This window comes from Entamoeba dispar, genomic scaffold (assembly GCF_000209125.1).
Source record: "Entamoeba dispar SAW760 scf_1105229459225 genomic scaffold, whole genome shotgun sequence".
In the NCBI taxonomy this organism is placed as follows: domain Eukaryota; phylum Evosea; order Mastigamoebida; family Endamoebidae; genus Entamoeba; species Entamoeba dispar.
In genome coordinates this window covers 2,436-14,512 of record NW_001853586.1, presented here as the reverse complement: position 1 = coordinate 14,512, position 12,077 = coordinate 2,436, and the positions used below count along the sequence as shown (strand labels likewise).

Here is a 12,077-nt window from a genome sequence, read left to right as displayed (position 1 = left end):
TAGTATATTATAATTAAGAATGAAGTGATGACATCAACAGTCACAATTTTTACTATATTACTTATTGTCACAAATATTTAGTGTCACAACGCACCTTCGGTGCGTATGGCGCGTAGCGCCATTGTGACACTAAATATTTGTGACAATAAGTAATATAGGCAAATTAGGGTTAAATAGGTACCTCGAGGGTTAGTAAAAATAGATATAGTAAAAATATACTATATTTTACTATACTAGTTATGAGGTCATTACTTATTGTCCCAAATATTTAGTGTTGAATTCTCGTAAGAATTCGGGAAACGTCATCCTAACGAGATCTTAGATAGGGTTACACCTACATTATAGTTAAATTATAGTTTAATAATAAACTATACTAATATTTAATGACCCTACCATCTAGATATGGTCATTAGATCTTACATGTACGGCACACCAGCAAATAGATACCCAGATGTATTCAGCGATGAACAGGAGACCGAAATAGAAGAGGACAATGCCTCTTTAAAAGATTTTTATGATATGTTATCTGATATGTTTAAATTAGCAGAGACTGCTCATATACTTGATTATGGTATTAATATGTCATTTGGAAAACAGCCACTAAATGTTTTAAACAATACTATTATAAAACATTTAGAAGTTATAGAAACACTTAAAGAAGAGATTAAAGATTTCGAAAGACGAAATAGATTAATTATAACCAGATTAAAAGAAGAAGAGAATAAAGGGAAAGAGTTAGAGAAGAAAGTAAAGCAAGAGACAAAACCAAAGAGAAGAAAGACCCAATTATTATAATTCAATTAATTGAATTAATTTATTTTAGTTGTTTTATTTTTAGAAAATGTTATTTATTTTTTGTTATTGTTTTCTAAAAATAAACAAATTTGTTATTTAAACGCTAATTAAAAAGCATTCAATTAAAGTGCTCAATGTCTGGTTGATAATAACCAGTGCGAACAAGAGTAAGTAGATGGACTAGTGGTCTAGAGTCGATTAAATTAGACTCCACGTCCTTAATAAGGAAGTCGAGCTACATGAGTAAGTACTTAGTTGATCTAAGATTATACTCATGGTCCCAAATACGGAACCAATAGACCAACCCATACAGTACAATCTCAGCAGTTTCATCAGTGGCTCGACTAAGCTGCTGTCTGACTTCTCTAGCAACAGCACTGAGAAGAACAGAAAGATTTAGTTTTGGTTGATTGTATTGCATTGAATGCTGATAACATTGTTAGCGGCGTTTAAATAACAAATTAAATTGTCTGTATGAGGCAAGGAGACTGTCTGTTATACTATAATTATAATAAAAATATAATAAAATAAAAATAGAAATTGTCTGTTTTGTCTCTTTGTCTGTCAAAATTGTCTGTCTGTTTGAATGCCTACCACATCTAGATATTTAAACAGTCGAACAAGAGCAATAAGCATCATGGAAGTCGAAGATAAAATATCAAGTACAAAGATGAACAACGTAAAAGTGAAAGACTTGAACGATTTTTTCATAGATATGTTTATGTTAAAAGATATCTGTGATGACTTCGTCGAGTTATTCAGAAAGGAAGAAAGGTACTTCTCGAATGAAGAGAAGTACAATGAATTATTAGAAGAAGAGGCCATAATGGTTGACAATATACACAACCTGACCACGGAAATAAAAGAGAATTACGAAGAAGTGGTTGATGCTTTCTATGAAAGAAGACTGCATAGAATGGAAGCTAGAATGATGAAGGCTTTCAATGAAACAGAAAAGAAGCCAAGAAAGCCCAAAGAAGATAATCAAAATTAATTAATTCCTTTTTAATAATTATTTTGTTTAATTAAAATTAAATGAAATAAAAAATAAATAATAAATTAGTCTTCAATGTCATTAACGAAATTGAAGTTCTCTAATAATTCTAATAAACCACCAAGTTTATTAAATCTCTCGTCTTTTCTGCAAGAATCGACGAAACCTGTAATGTAGAAGAACAGGATATCACTATAATTATAGTGAGTCTCCTCGAATCTCCTCATAAAGTACATGATAGAATAGATCAGACATTTGGAGTCTAAATCTATAGTATCATTATCGAGGAGACCTTTACAGGTTTCGTCGATATCTTGCACTATGGTTGAAAGAAGAGGGAACATGAACTGAATTAAAAAGTGCCCAACTATAAATAACAAGTAAAACGTGTACTCCACAGATAAACAGACAGTTCTAAAATTAAAATACTATAAAAATATTATACTTATAGTAAAACAGACAATTGATATCCTCATACAGTCATTTAACAGCCTCATACAGACAATTTAGAAAATTCCAACTAATATAAAATAGAATCTCGTTACGATTAAATCAAACAAACTTGATGTCACAAAGTCAGAATAAGTATTAGGAGTTTAAGGCAATGCATGGTTATGTAACTCTCAATTTAAAAAACAATACACCAGTTCCTTCAAAAGAAACAATTAAAAATGTAATAGAACAATGGTGCACTACGAGAAGTAAAAAAGCTCAAGTAAAATACTTAGCACTAAGCAAAACAACAAAAGGAAATAATAGACATGTACACGCTTTTTTTGAATTAGAAGATATAAGTCACGTAAGAAAGAGACCATTCGTACAACTAAACAATGAACAACACTTCATGAAATTTGAAAAAATAACAGAGAATAAAAGTTACGATGGAAGTTTTAAAGCAATCATCGACTACCTGAAAAAACAAGGAGATAAACACCCAGATAGTGGAGCTATATTCGAAGAAATGGGAAAAATGGAAAAGAATCGAGGAAGACTAGGAGATATCGATTTAGGTAGAGCTTTAAAAATGCCAACTTAGAAGAGGCCCATGCTTATCTAAAAGGAATAAGTGTAAAAGGTTTTATGAATATTGGACAAAAATTCGACAGCTTATGGGCTCAAGAGCATAGCAGAGATAATTACAACAGAATAAAAATCAAACTACAACCATGGAAAGAAGATAATCCAGTGGTTAAAAACAGCCGAATATGGTTAAACTCGGCACTAAGCGGCAGAACAAAAAGAATAAAGACACTAGTAATAGTTAGCGATACAAAAATGGGCAAAACAGAATTCGTTAACGATTTATTAAAAGACTTAAAAGTTGACGAGTTTAGAGGCAGATTCATGATGGATGGACACAATGAAAGCCTAAAATATGATATAAGATTATTTGATGACGCAAATCTCAATGATATTATTTGGCCCGAATTTAAATCTTTAATAAGTACTCGCGGAGAACAAATAACAATTAACGTAAAATACTCACATGCCAGAGTCACCTCCATTCCAACAATATTAGTACTCAATCCAGGAAGTTGGAAAGCACCCCAACAAACAGCAAAAGAATACGAAGACTTTGATTGGCTAGAAAAGAACTCAGTAGTACTCTTCACTAAAGAGAAATTATTCAAAGAGCCTCCACCTAAACCACAAGTAGAACAAAATAAGAACAAATATGATGGTTTAGATCCAAAATTGGTAGAAATGTTACTAGAAAATGAAGTAGAAGAAGACATCGAATTAGATGATATGGGAGATGACACAGTAGATGATTTAGATGATGCAGTATACCAATTAGAACAAGAGAGTCTACCACCTCCTATAGTATTAGATCAACCAATTATAGAAGAAACACCATCAAAAAGAGTAGTTACAGATGATCACGAAATGCAGAAGAGATTCTTTGACTTAACGAAGAATGTAATAACAGAAGAAGGAAATAATAAATATATCACTGTACAAAGTGGAAAGAAAATAAGAATAGCAGATGAAGATAGCAGTGAAGTAGAAGAGAGTGAAGACGATCCAGATGCTTTAGTAAACAATTGGAATACAGGTAATTTTTAATTAACTGTTTTTTATAATTCATCTTTTATTTTTTATTCAACATGAGCTATTGGCATAGACCTAATGTATTTAGAAGACGTTGGGGTAGTTATGGAAGTATAAAAAACAATTGGTATTCCAATAACTACTCATTAAATTCAATAAATGACAATTATGACCCTGATGCAGGAGATGAAGACTATACAGAAGAAGACGATGTAGATTTACATCCTAACGTATATACAGAGAATAGTTATTTTGATCCAGATAATGAACCAGAACGAGCAAATAAACCAGACTTAATAGATGAACAATACAATAAAACAGAAGAATCTCTTTTTGATGATCCGGATTATGAAGAATACAATAAAGAATTTGGAAATATTGAACAACCAAATGAAGAAGAAGAACAGTATACAGAAAATCAAGAAGAAGATATTCAAGAAGAAAATGAACCAACATATGAAATAGTTAATCCAAATAATCCAGAACAAGTCTATACCTATGATGACAACACAATTAAAATACTTGATGGTATCATTGACATAAACAACGATCAAGAATTAATTAATATCCTCGATCAAGTAGACCAAGACATTAAAAACAATAACCAAATTATAGAAAATGATATAACAGAAGAAAACACGAACGAAATTCCAATAGTAATTACAAATGAAAATAATAAAATAATACTAGCAGATAACATAAAAGAAGAAAGAATACCATCAATACTAGAACAATTAAAAGAACAACCATTACAGGAACAAATAGAAATACATAAAGATGTTAAAGATCCTGATAACTTTATAATACCACCTAAACAATATAAAACAATAAAACCAATGGATGATGATGAAGAAGATGAAAAGAACAGAAAAAGATATAGAAAATTAGATGACTTCTTTAATGATAATTATAAGAAAAGAGGAGATGATAGTTCTTCGGATAGTGAAGATAATAGAGAAGATGGAAAAGGTAAAGTTAAATATCAAGCTAAAAGACCATTTGAAGAAAAATTAACATCAACATTCTTTAATCCACCTAGAAATAATAACTTACCACCTCAACAACCAATACAAGAGATTGTACCATATCAACAAATAATAATTAAACCAGAACAGAAAAAGAAAAAGAAGTCTCCCAAGAAAATACAAAATAATGATGACGTCAACGGTAATAAACCTGACGACGATTCTAAAGGTATAAAGATTAAATTAAACGAATTAGAAGAAAGAGAATTAGTATTAAAAGAAGCTAAACCTGTACCAGACTTTATACCTTTAGAATCCGTCGATATACCAAATGAAGTAGAAAATGAAGAACCAATACTAGAAGATGATGAACAAGAATTAGAATGGTATGATGACCATATGCCAGAAGAAATAAAATTAGATCCTGTACCAGAAGATGCTAAATATTGGCATAACTTTAAACATAATTCAGAAAAGAAGAAAATAAATTATCCAATTCAATTAATTGATGATAGAACACAAGGTAATTTAGAAAGACAAGCTAAAGAATCAAGAAAACTCCAACGAAAAACAAGAAAACAAGAAAAGATCAAAAAGATGAAAGATCCTATAAATAAAATAACACAAATAAATAAATTTGTTAATAAGAAAATTAAGAAATACTTAAAACGTCATCCTCTATTAATAGAAGAAGAAATTCCCGAAGAACTTATTGAACGATGGCAAGAAGAAGCACTTCATGATTACAATTATAGATTACTAATGTTAGAATCAGAAGTTATAATTGTACAACAACCACCTTCTACAAAAAGAAAAGAACCAATCGAAGAAAAAGAACAAAAAGAAGAGAAACCAGAAATAGAAAAAGAAGAAAACGATTACCCGTTAAATCTAATTATAGAAGAAGATAGTGAAGCAGAAATACCTATAGAACCAGTAGAACCATTAGAAGATCCACAGTTCGACTTTGCCACATCAACAATTGGCGGGGAAGATAAAGTTAGAACTAGATAATTGACTATTTAAAGAACCGTTTTAATCTGTTTAATCATACCATGACTACAAGCATTAGAGACATCATCGCAGACTTCGCTCTCGGAAAATATAAAGAAATGGGAGACGAAGAATTAATAGAAACGATGAACAAATTAATGTATACAATAGATGATGAAACAACATCAGAAGAGAAATTAGCTTTAAAGAAGCCATACTGGAGCTTAGTATACAGAATAGCTAACAAAAAGGGCTTAATGTGGGAGCTACCAAAGAAAAAGAAAGAAACAAAGAAAGAAGAGAAAGAAGAAAAGAAGCCCTATAAAAACAGATTTATAATAAAAGATAAAAAGGTAGAAGAGACAAAGCCTAAAAAAGAAGATAATTGATTATTTAATATTATAAATATGATCTTTATTTTGAACATTTTCTACGAAAACTTTACGTCCATCAGGTCGCATATACACTTTAAAAGTATCAGGATCAGTTGGACTAACTTTTAATAAAACACTGCCCCATTCATCTTCATTTTCAGAACTACCAAGTCCTTTAAGATAATTAAATCCACTGCGATTAGGATCATCGGGATAAACCAATCTATCACCACCATCACGATTCCACATATAATGATTTCTCATATATTCAATAAGATTACTCTTCTTCTCAAAGTCACTAGCCTCAAACCATCTACGACCACTTCCAATACGCTGATGAGTACACATACCATAATTAATTTTATGATAATAATCATCATTACTACCAGTAAGTAATTCCCTAGGAAGTTGAATATTCAATAACTTAGCATAACGATAAGCAGCAGCATGATCAATAGTAAAATCGGTCTTAATATGACGCCTTAATTCATCAGGTAATTGCTCAAAAATAAAAGTAAGACGTCGAGCATTATACTCTTGAAGATCATCAGGAAGTAATTCACCCAAAGATTCGGGAAACAATTCAAATTCATTACCATTCTTTAAAAGCTGATTTTGATACTTAGGATCAATAACAATACCTTTACTTTCATTAACATAATAATCGGGAGCATAATATCTTTCACCATCTTTCTTAAGAACTCTAGCAGGAACAAAATGTAATTCATCTCGTATAACAGTTGGAAGAGGAATACTACCATAATCACGATCTTCTTCATACAACTTACCTAACTCTTGTTCAGTAAAAATAACATGAACATAATCCTTAACCAATGATGGATCATCAAGTAACATTTGCTTAAGAGCATCTAAATCATCATTCTTAACATTATTACCTTTAATATACTTTTCACGCATATATTTAATATTATCTTGTGTAGTATTCTTTCTAGTAGGAACATTATCACGATTTAAACGATCCTTAACACCTTTATACAAATCTTTTCCTCCTTCACCAGCAGCAGCAGTAAGAGCGGTTCCTAACAAACTACCACCAACTTTAATACCTTTATCAAACATAGCCCTAATTAAAGATGCATCCAATTTAGCTGCAGGATTATTCTTAATGACATCTTTCAAATCTTTAGGGAAACGTTCAGAAATATCCTTAACACGATCACCAATACTATCCTTAACATCTTTCCACCAACTATCCTTCTCCTTACTAGAACTTCCCTTATCAAACAAACTATCAGTTCTATCTTCTATCTCTTTTATTTTTTTATCAACAATCTTACCTAAATCTGGATCATACCTGTCATCAATCTTAGATGGTTTCTGTGCAGGATTATTATTAGGATTAGTAGGTTTTCTTTGTTCAGGTCGAGTAGGCTGTCTAGGCTTCTTTTGATCAACAGGTTGTCGATTTGAATTAGTAGGCTTTCTATCTTGTACAGGTCTTTTATTTTCAGGACGATTACTAGGTTTATCCTTTTGAGAAGGTCTTCTGTCTTGTGTAGGTCTCTTATTAGTAGGACGCTGAGGTCGATTACTATCAGGCCTTCTAGGTTTAGTCTCTTCATGCCTCTTATCATAATCTCTGTTATACCTTTTATCAAATTCATTCCTCTTATCACTTGGACTTCTATCATATACACGTTGATAAGTATATGGCTTTTTATTAACAAATTTATAATTACCATACCAACCATGAATAGAACCATAACTACCATACCGTTTCTTATGTAAATTTAAACGTGGAACACCGTATAAGTCAAAAAACATTAAATTATTAAGTTACTGAGTATTGAGTTTAAACATCAAATGGAACGATATTGACAAGATCCCGAACAACAACATAAACGTGAAACAGAACCATCATCTCGAATACAACCATGCATGCAACAACATAAAACAAGCAAAGTAAAAAGAATGAACATAAGGAGTACATCATGTAAACAACTCATAATTAAAATATAAAGATTAAGATACAAATAAATTAATTAGGAATTAATACTTTTACTACATCTAACACTTCTTCTATACCATCCATAACTTGATTTTGTCTTCTACTCTCAATAAAAGCAAAAAAACACGAAGCAATAAGTAATATACATGAAAGTACTAACATAACAACTTTCCTAATTACATTCCATGTACTATCTTTGAATACCTTTTCAACACAAGACTCAGAGTGATGACAATCACTGCTTTCTGTTGACATATTATGAATTTTTAAGTTCATCTTTATATTCAAATGATACACACACGTAATAATTGTCTTGAAAATACTCATCAAGTTGAATTTTCATTTAATGTTAAAAAAAGAGTATTAATAAAAGAAAATAAAAACTTTGGAATAGATACAACTCATATATTTTATGATTTATTCAAAAACACAAATTTTAATTCCTTCTGTAAATGTTTTAAAAGAGTAAAAATAGATAAAGCATTAGCAGTATTATCCATATCTGATATTAAAATGAAAGAAATAGGACTCAACTTTCCAACAGTATCAGTTTCATGGTTCCCTACATATATAAAAACAGAAAATGAAACAACAACACCTGAAGCACAATTAAAAATGGTTCAAAATAGTAGTCATATACAACAACAAATATATTACCCAGGTGGAGCATTTCAAATAACAACAATAATTAAAGCACAAACTATTCAAGAACAAAACTTTTATGGACCAACAAGAGTAGAAGGTTTTTGGACTTACGATGAAAATAATATCTCTTGGAATCCTTATACAAATGAAAATGTAACTATCCCATTTTATCCTTGGTATATTATAGCAGTAGAAACAACAAATAAAACAAAAATAGGAGAAGAAAATCAATTAATAGATTTCAATCTCCAATGGTATATAACATGCTCCTTTGATAGATATATCTGCACTCCAACAGAAGATGAAGATAATGAACCTAATCCAGACATAACACTAGTAGATTTAAATTATACAATTACAAACGATGACATTAATAATAGAGAAGACATAACATTAGAACCAAATGTACATGAAGCATACGAAAAAGTAACTTTAAAATTTCAACCAAAACAAAAACAAGTAATAACACTTCAGATAACAAATAAAACTTTAAATTAATCTTTATTATTCATTTAAATGTCTTTAGTTTCTAATACAACTCTAACATTATTAAGAAAAGAAGACACTATAAATAACACTACATTCAATGTTCATATGACAATAGATAACCCAACTATAACAACAACTAACAATGGAACCATTCAACTGACAAGTGATAACTATATTAATAATATAAATTTAGTAACAGATGTACACCCATCAAGCGAGACTAAAACAGTTAATATTACAGAAAATGGTACTATTGCAGTTACTCCTGATAATGGTATACCATATTTAGACTCTGTAATAATAAATACAAATGTACAACCTACAGAAGAAACAATAAGTCAAACATATACAGAAAGTGGTTATTACGAAATAAAAAAAACAGACAATTACTACTTAAAACAAGTAAATCTAACAATTAATATACCTCAAATACTAAAAATTGATTACATACAAGACTCTTCAACATCTTACGTAATAGAACCTTCAGATTTAACAATAACAACTATAGAAAATACAGAAGATTTAACACCAATAACACCAGAAAACTTAACATACGTACACAATATAGCTTTAATAAAACCAACATCGACAGGTATAATAAAAATAAACGAAACAATGAGTTTTGATTTAACAATACTAAAACATAAAGACGGAGGACTACAAATAGAAGAAATAAAAGCAGGAAACATATACCAATTCGAACCAGAAAAAAGTTATTTTTATATAATGAGAAATTGCAATATGTTAAGATTCCTAGACAGTAATAACACTGCACTGTTTGCTTCAACAATGAAATCATATGGATCAACTATAGACGCCATTTATATAGATGACTCAATGACTCTGACACAATTCAAAATTAACTATTTCCCAAATTATTAAAAATTAATTTAATTATTACTAGCAATTTTAGCTTAATAATTTTCTAATAATGCTTGTCCATCATTACTATTAACTCCAGTAACAAAGCTTTGTAATGCCTTAACAACTGGATAAGCAACAGAAGCTTGATAAGTACCACTAACAGTTAAAACACTACCAGCAGCAACATCAACAGCAGCATCAGCTCCAGAAGAAGTATTTGCATACATAATAGCTGGTGAATTAGTAGTAGTACTTCCTACAGTAGTTAACAAAGCAGTAGTAACAACAGATTCAGCTGTAGCTCCAGCTTGATTAGGAAGATTAATTCCATAAACAGCAAACGGTTCAGAATAAACAACAAGAGTATTTGCATCAGTTGCAACATTGATTACATGTTGAGCATTATTGCCATTACCACAAATAAATATACTGAAATTATAACCAGTAACACCATTACCCATAGTCATAGCAGTTCCAAATGCAATCATAACACAAGACAACTGAGTAGCAGAACCAGCTGGAATATTAATAGCAGTAGAAGCAGTACTTTGAGGAAGAACATGTACATTATTAACATCAAATAAAATAGCATCAACTTTACCAACACCAATATTATACATAACCTCATTCAAATACATCTTAAGTGCATCAACAGTCCATGAATTATTAGAAACAGAAGTAACTCCTCCTGTATTTTGTACTTGTGTAGTATAAACTGGATTACTAACAGTAACCACTCCAGCATTATTAGCAACATTCATTGAAGCAGGAATCATAGTATTATTTGTTCCACTTGCAACAGTACCAGCATTAGTTCCAGCATAACCAAGTGAATTAGCATTAGGAATTGGAATAACATCAAGTGTACTCTTTCTTAATCCTCTAAGTGAAACAACCCATGACCATGTTAAATTAAATACAAGTGTTTGGCATGTAGCTGTTTGATTACCTAAAAGAACAGAAAGAAGGAAATCAGGATTCCATGCAGAATATAAAGTAGATTCAGTCAATACTTCAGCAGTCTTAACTGTTGGAAGATAAATACTCTTCTCTTGAAGTGATGAAGCAATAAGTCTTCTTGTAATACCCCATCTAGCTCCAGGATAATATGCTCTACTTACTGCACTAGAATATGAACTCACTTGATATGGTCCAGGTACAATTGGAACATTAGTTAGATTCTGTCCTCCTTCTGGATTGGTTATTACATTAGCAGTAGCTTTATCAATACCATTTCTATCCCATGCAGTAATAACATTAGGGAATGTCATTGCAGCCTGACCAAATGTATTATATACAATCTCAGCTGATACTGAAACACCATCAATTTTAAATTGATCATACATTCCAGCATAATGTTGGAAGAATTCAGTACCACAAAGCAACTTAGTTACATTACGTACTGTAGTTGCACCATTAGTATTAGCTGGAATAGCTAATTGTACAGTCTCAGTAGCATTTAATACTACTTGAGTACTGTCTCTTTGTTGGAAGGCAGCTTTTAAATTTCCTGCCATACTAGATTTTAAATTACGTCTTGCACGAGGTGCAGTTGCTCTTCTTGCTCTTCGCATCATTTTAATAAAATATAGTTTCTTACTATCAAGTTCTTATATAGGCGGAAGGCCATTTGTTCTTTAGATCTTTCTAAACATACCACAAGAGAACGGCATCCCTTTAAGTCGTAAAGGGACCTAAACAGTCACCCAAAGTAGTGTAAGGGATAAGGGTGAGTGTGTGTTCCTCTTTATGACTTAAATAGTGGGAGGAGTGATCATAAGGTCTCTAAGAAAAATTTATTACATAATTAGTATAATACTATATACATCATTGATGTTCTATTTTTATCATACCCTAGTTTTTTAATTTACCCTATTTCGGACATATTACTTATTGTCACAAATATTTAGTGTCACAATGGCGCTACGCGCCATAAG

General features: G+C 30.8%; 9 protein-coding genes across 9 annotated transcripts, besides 10 other annotated features; 7 read left to right on the top strand and 2 right to left on the bottom strand.

Moving 5' to 3' along the window:
* Positions 1-420: 420 nt before the first annotated feature.
* EDI_054730 (uncharacterized protein) lies at positions 421-795 on the top strand (the record flags this gene model as incomplete). Its single annotated transcript, XM_001735508.1, has 1 exon — positions 421-795. The coding sequence occupies one exon, from the start codon at positions 421-423 to the stop codon at positions 793-795; it is 375 nt and encodes a 124-aa protein (XP_001735560.1).
* Positions 708-779: a microsatellite.
* Positions 785-896: a sequence feature (AT_rich).
* Positions 897-1,296: 400 nt separating this feature from the next.
* Positions 1,297-1,331: a sequence feature (AT_rich).
* Positions 1,332-1,381: 50 nt separating this feature from the next.
* On the top strand, positions 1,382-1,789 carry EDI_054710 (uncharacterized protein; the record flags this gene model as incomplete). The annotated part of the gene is made up of 1 exon (XM_001735507.1): positions 1,382-1,789. The coding sequence occupies one exon, from the start codon at positions 1,382-1,384 to the stop codon at positions 1,787-1,789; it is 408 nt and encodes a 135-aa protein (XP_001735559.1).
* Positions 1,782-1,857: a sequence feature (AT_rich).
* Positions 1,858-2,204: 347 nt separating this feature from the next.
* Positions 2,205-2,233: a sequence feature (AT_rich).
* A 160-nt stretch (positions 2,234-2,393) lies between these two features.
* On the top strand, positions 2,394-2,825 carry EDI_054700 (uncharacterized protein; the record flags this gene model as incomplete). Its single annotated transcript, XM_001735506.1, has 1 exon — positions 2,394-2,825. The coding sequence occupies one exon, from the start codon at positions 2,394-2,396 to the stop codon at positions 2,823-2,825; it is 432 nt and encodes a 143-aa protein (XP_001735558.1).
* A 44-nt stretch (positions 2,826-2,869) lies between these two features.
* Positions 2,870-3,856, top strand: EDI_054690 (uncharacterized protein; the record flags this gene model as incomplete). The annotated part of the gene is made up of 1 exon (XM_001735505.1): positions 2,870-3,856. One exon carries the CDS (start codon positions 2,870-2,872, stop codon positions 3,854-3,856), a length of 987 nt encoding a protein of 328 aa, XP_001735557.1.
* A 41-nt stretch (positions 3,857-3,897) lies between these two features.
* EDI_054680 (uncharacterized protein) lies at positions 3,898-5,820 on the top strand (the record flags this gene model as incomplete). Its single annotated transcript, XM_001735504.1, has 1 exon — positions 3,898-5,820. The coding sequence occupies one exon, from the start codon at positions 3,898-3,900 to the stop codon at positions 5,818-5,820; it is 1,923 nt and encodes a 640-aa protein (XP_001735556.1).
* Positions 5,613-5,684: a microsatellite.
* Positions 5,821-6,076: 256 nt separating the features above from the next.
* Positions 6,077-6,115: a microsatellite.
* A 72-nt stretch (positions 6,116-6,187) lies between these two features.
* Positions 6,188-6,208: a sequence feature (AT_rich).
* EDI_054670 (uncharacterized protein) lies at positions 6,189-7,958 on the bottom strand (the record flags this gene model as incomplete). Its single annotated transcript, XM_001735503.1, has 1 exon — positions 6,189-7,958. The coding sequence occupies one exon, from the start codon at positions 7,956-7,958 to the stop codon at positions 6,189-6,191; it is 1,770 nt and encodes a 589-aa protein (XP_001735555.1).
* A 472-nt stretch (positions 7,959-8,430) lies between these two features.
* EDI_054660 (uncharacterized protein) lies at positions 8,431-9,285 on the top strand (the record flags this gene model as incomplete). The annotated part of the gene is made up of 1 exon (XM_001735502.1): positions 8,431-9,285. One exon carries the CDS (start codon positions 8,431-8,433, stop codon positions 9,283-9,285), a length of 855 nt encoding a protein of 284 aa, XP_001735554.1.
* A 96-nt stretch (positions 9,286-9,381) lies between these two features.
* EDI_054650 (uncharacterized protein) lies at positions 9,382-10,158 on the top strand (the record flags this gene model as incomplete). Its single annotated transcript, XM_001735501.1, has 1 exon — positions 9,382-10,158. The coding sequence occupies one exon, from the start codon at positions 9,382-9,384 to the stop codon at positions 10,156-10,158; it is 777 nt and encodes a 258-aa protein (XP_001735553.1).
* Positions 9,448-9,468: a sequence feature (AT_rich).
* Positions 10,149-10,176: a sequence feature (AT_rich).
* A 14-nt stretch (positions 10,177-10,190) lies between these two features.
* On the bottom strand, positions 10,191-11,717 carry EDI_054640 (uncharacterized protein; the record flags this gene model as incomplete). The annotated part of the gene is made up of 1 exon (XM_001735500.1): positions 10,191-11,717. The coding sequence occupies one exon, from the start codon at positions 11,715-11,717 to the stop codon at positions 10,191-10,193; it is 1,527 nt and encodes a 508-aa protein (XP_001735552.1).
* Between the last annotated feature and the right edge of the window lie 360 nt (positions 11,718-12,077).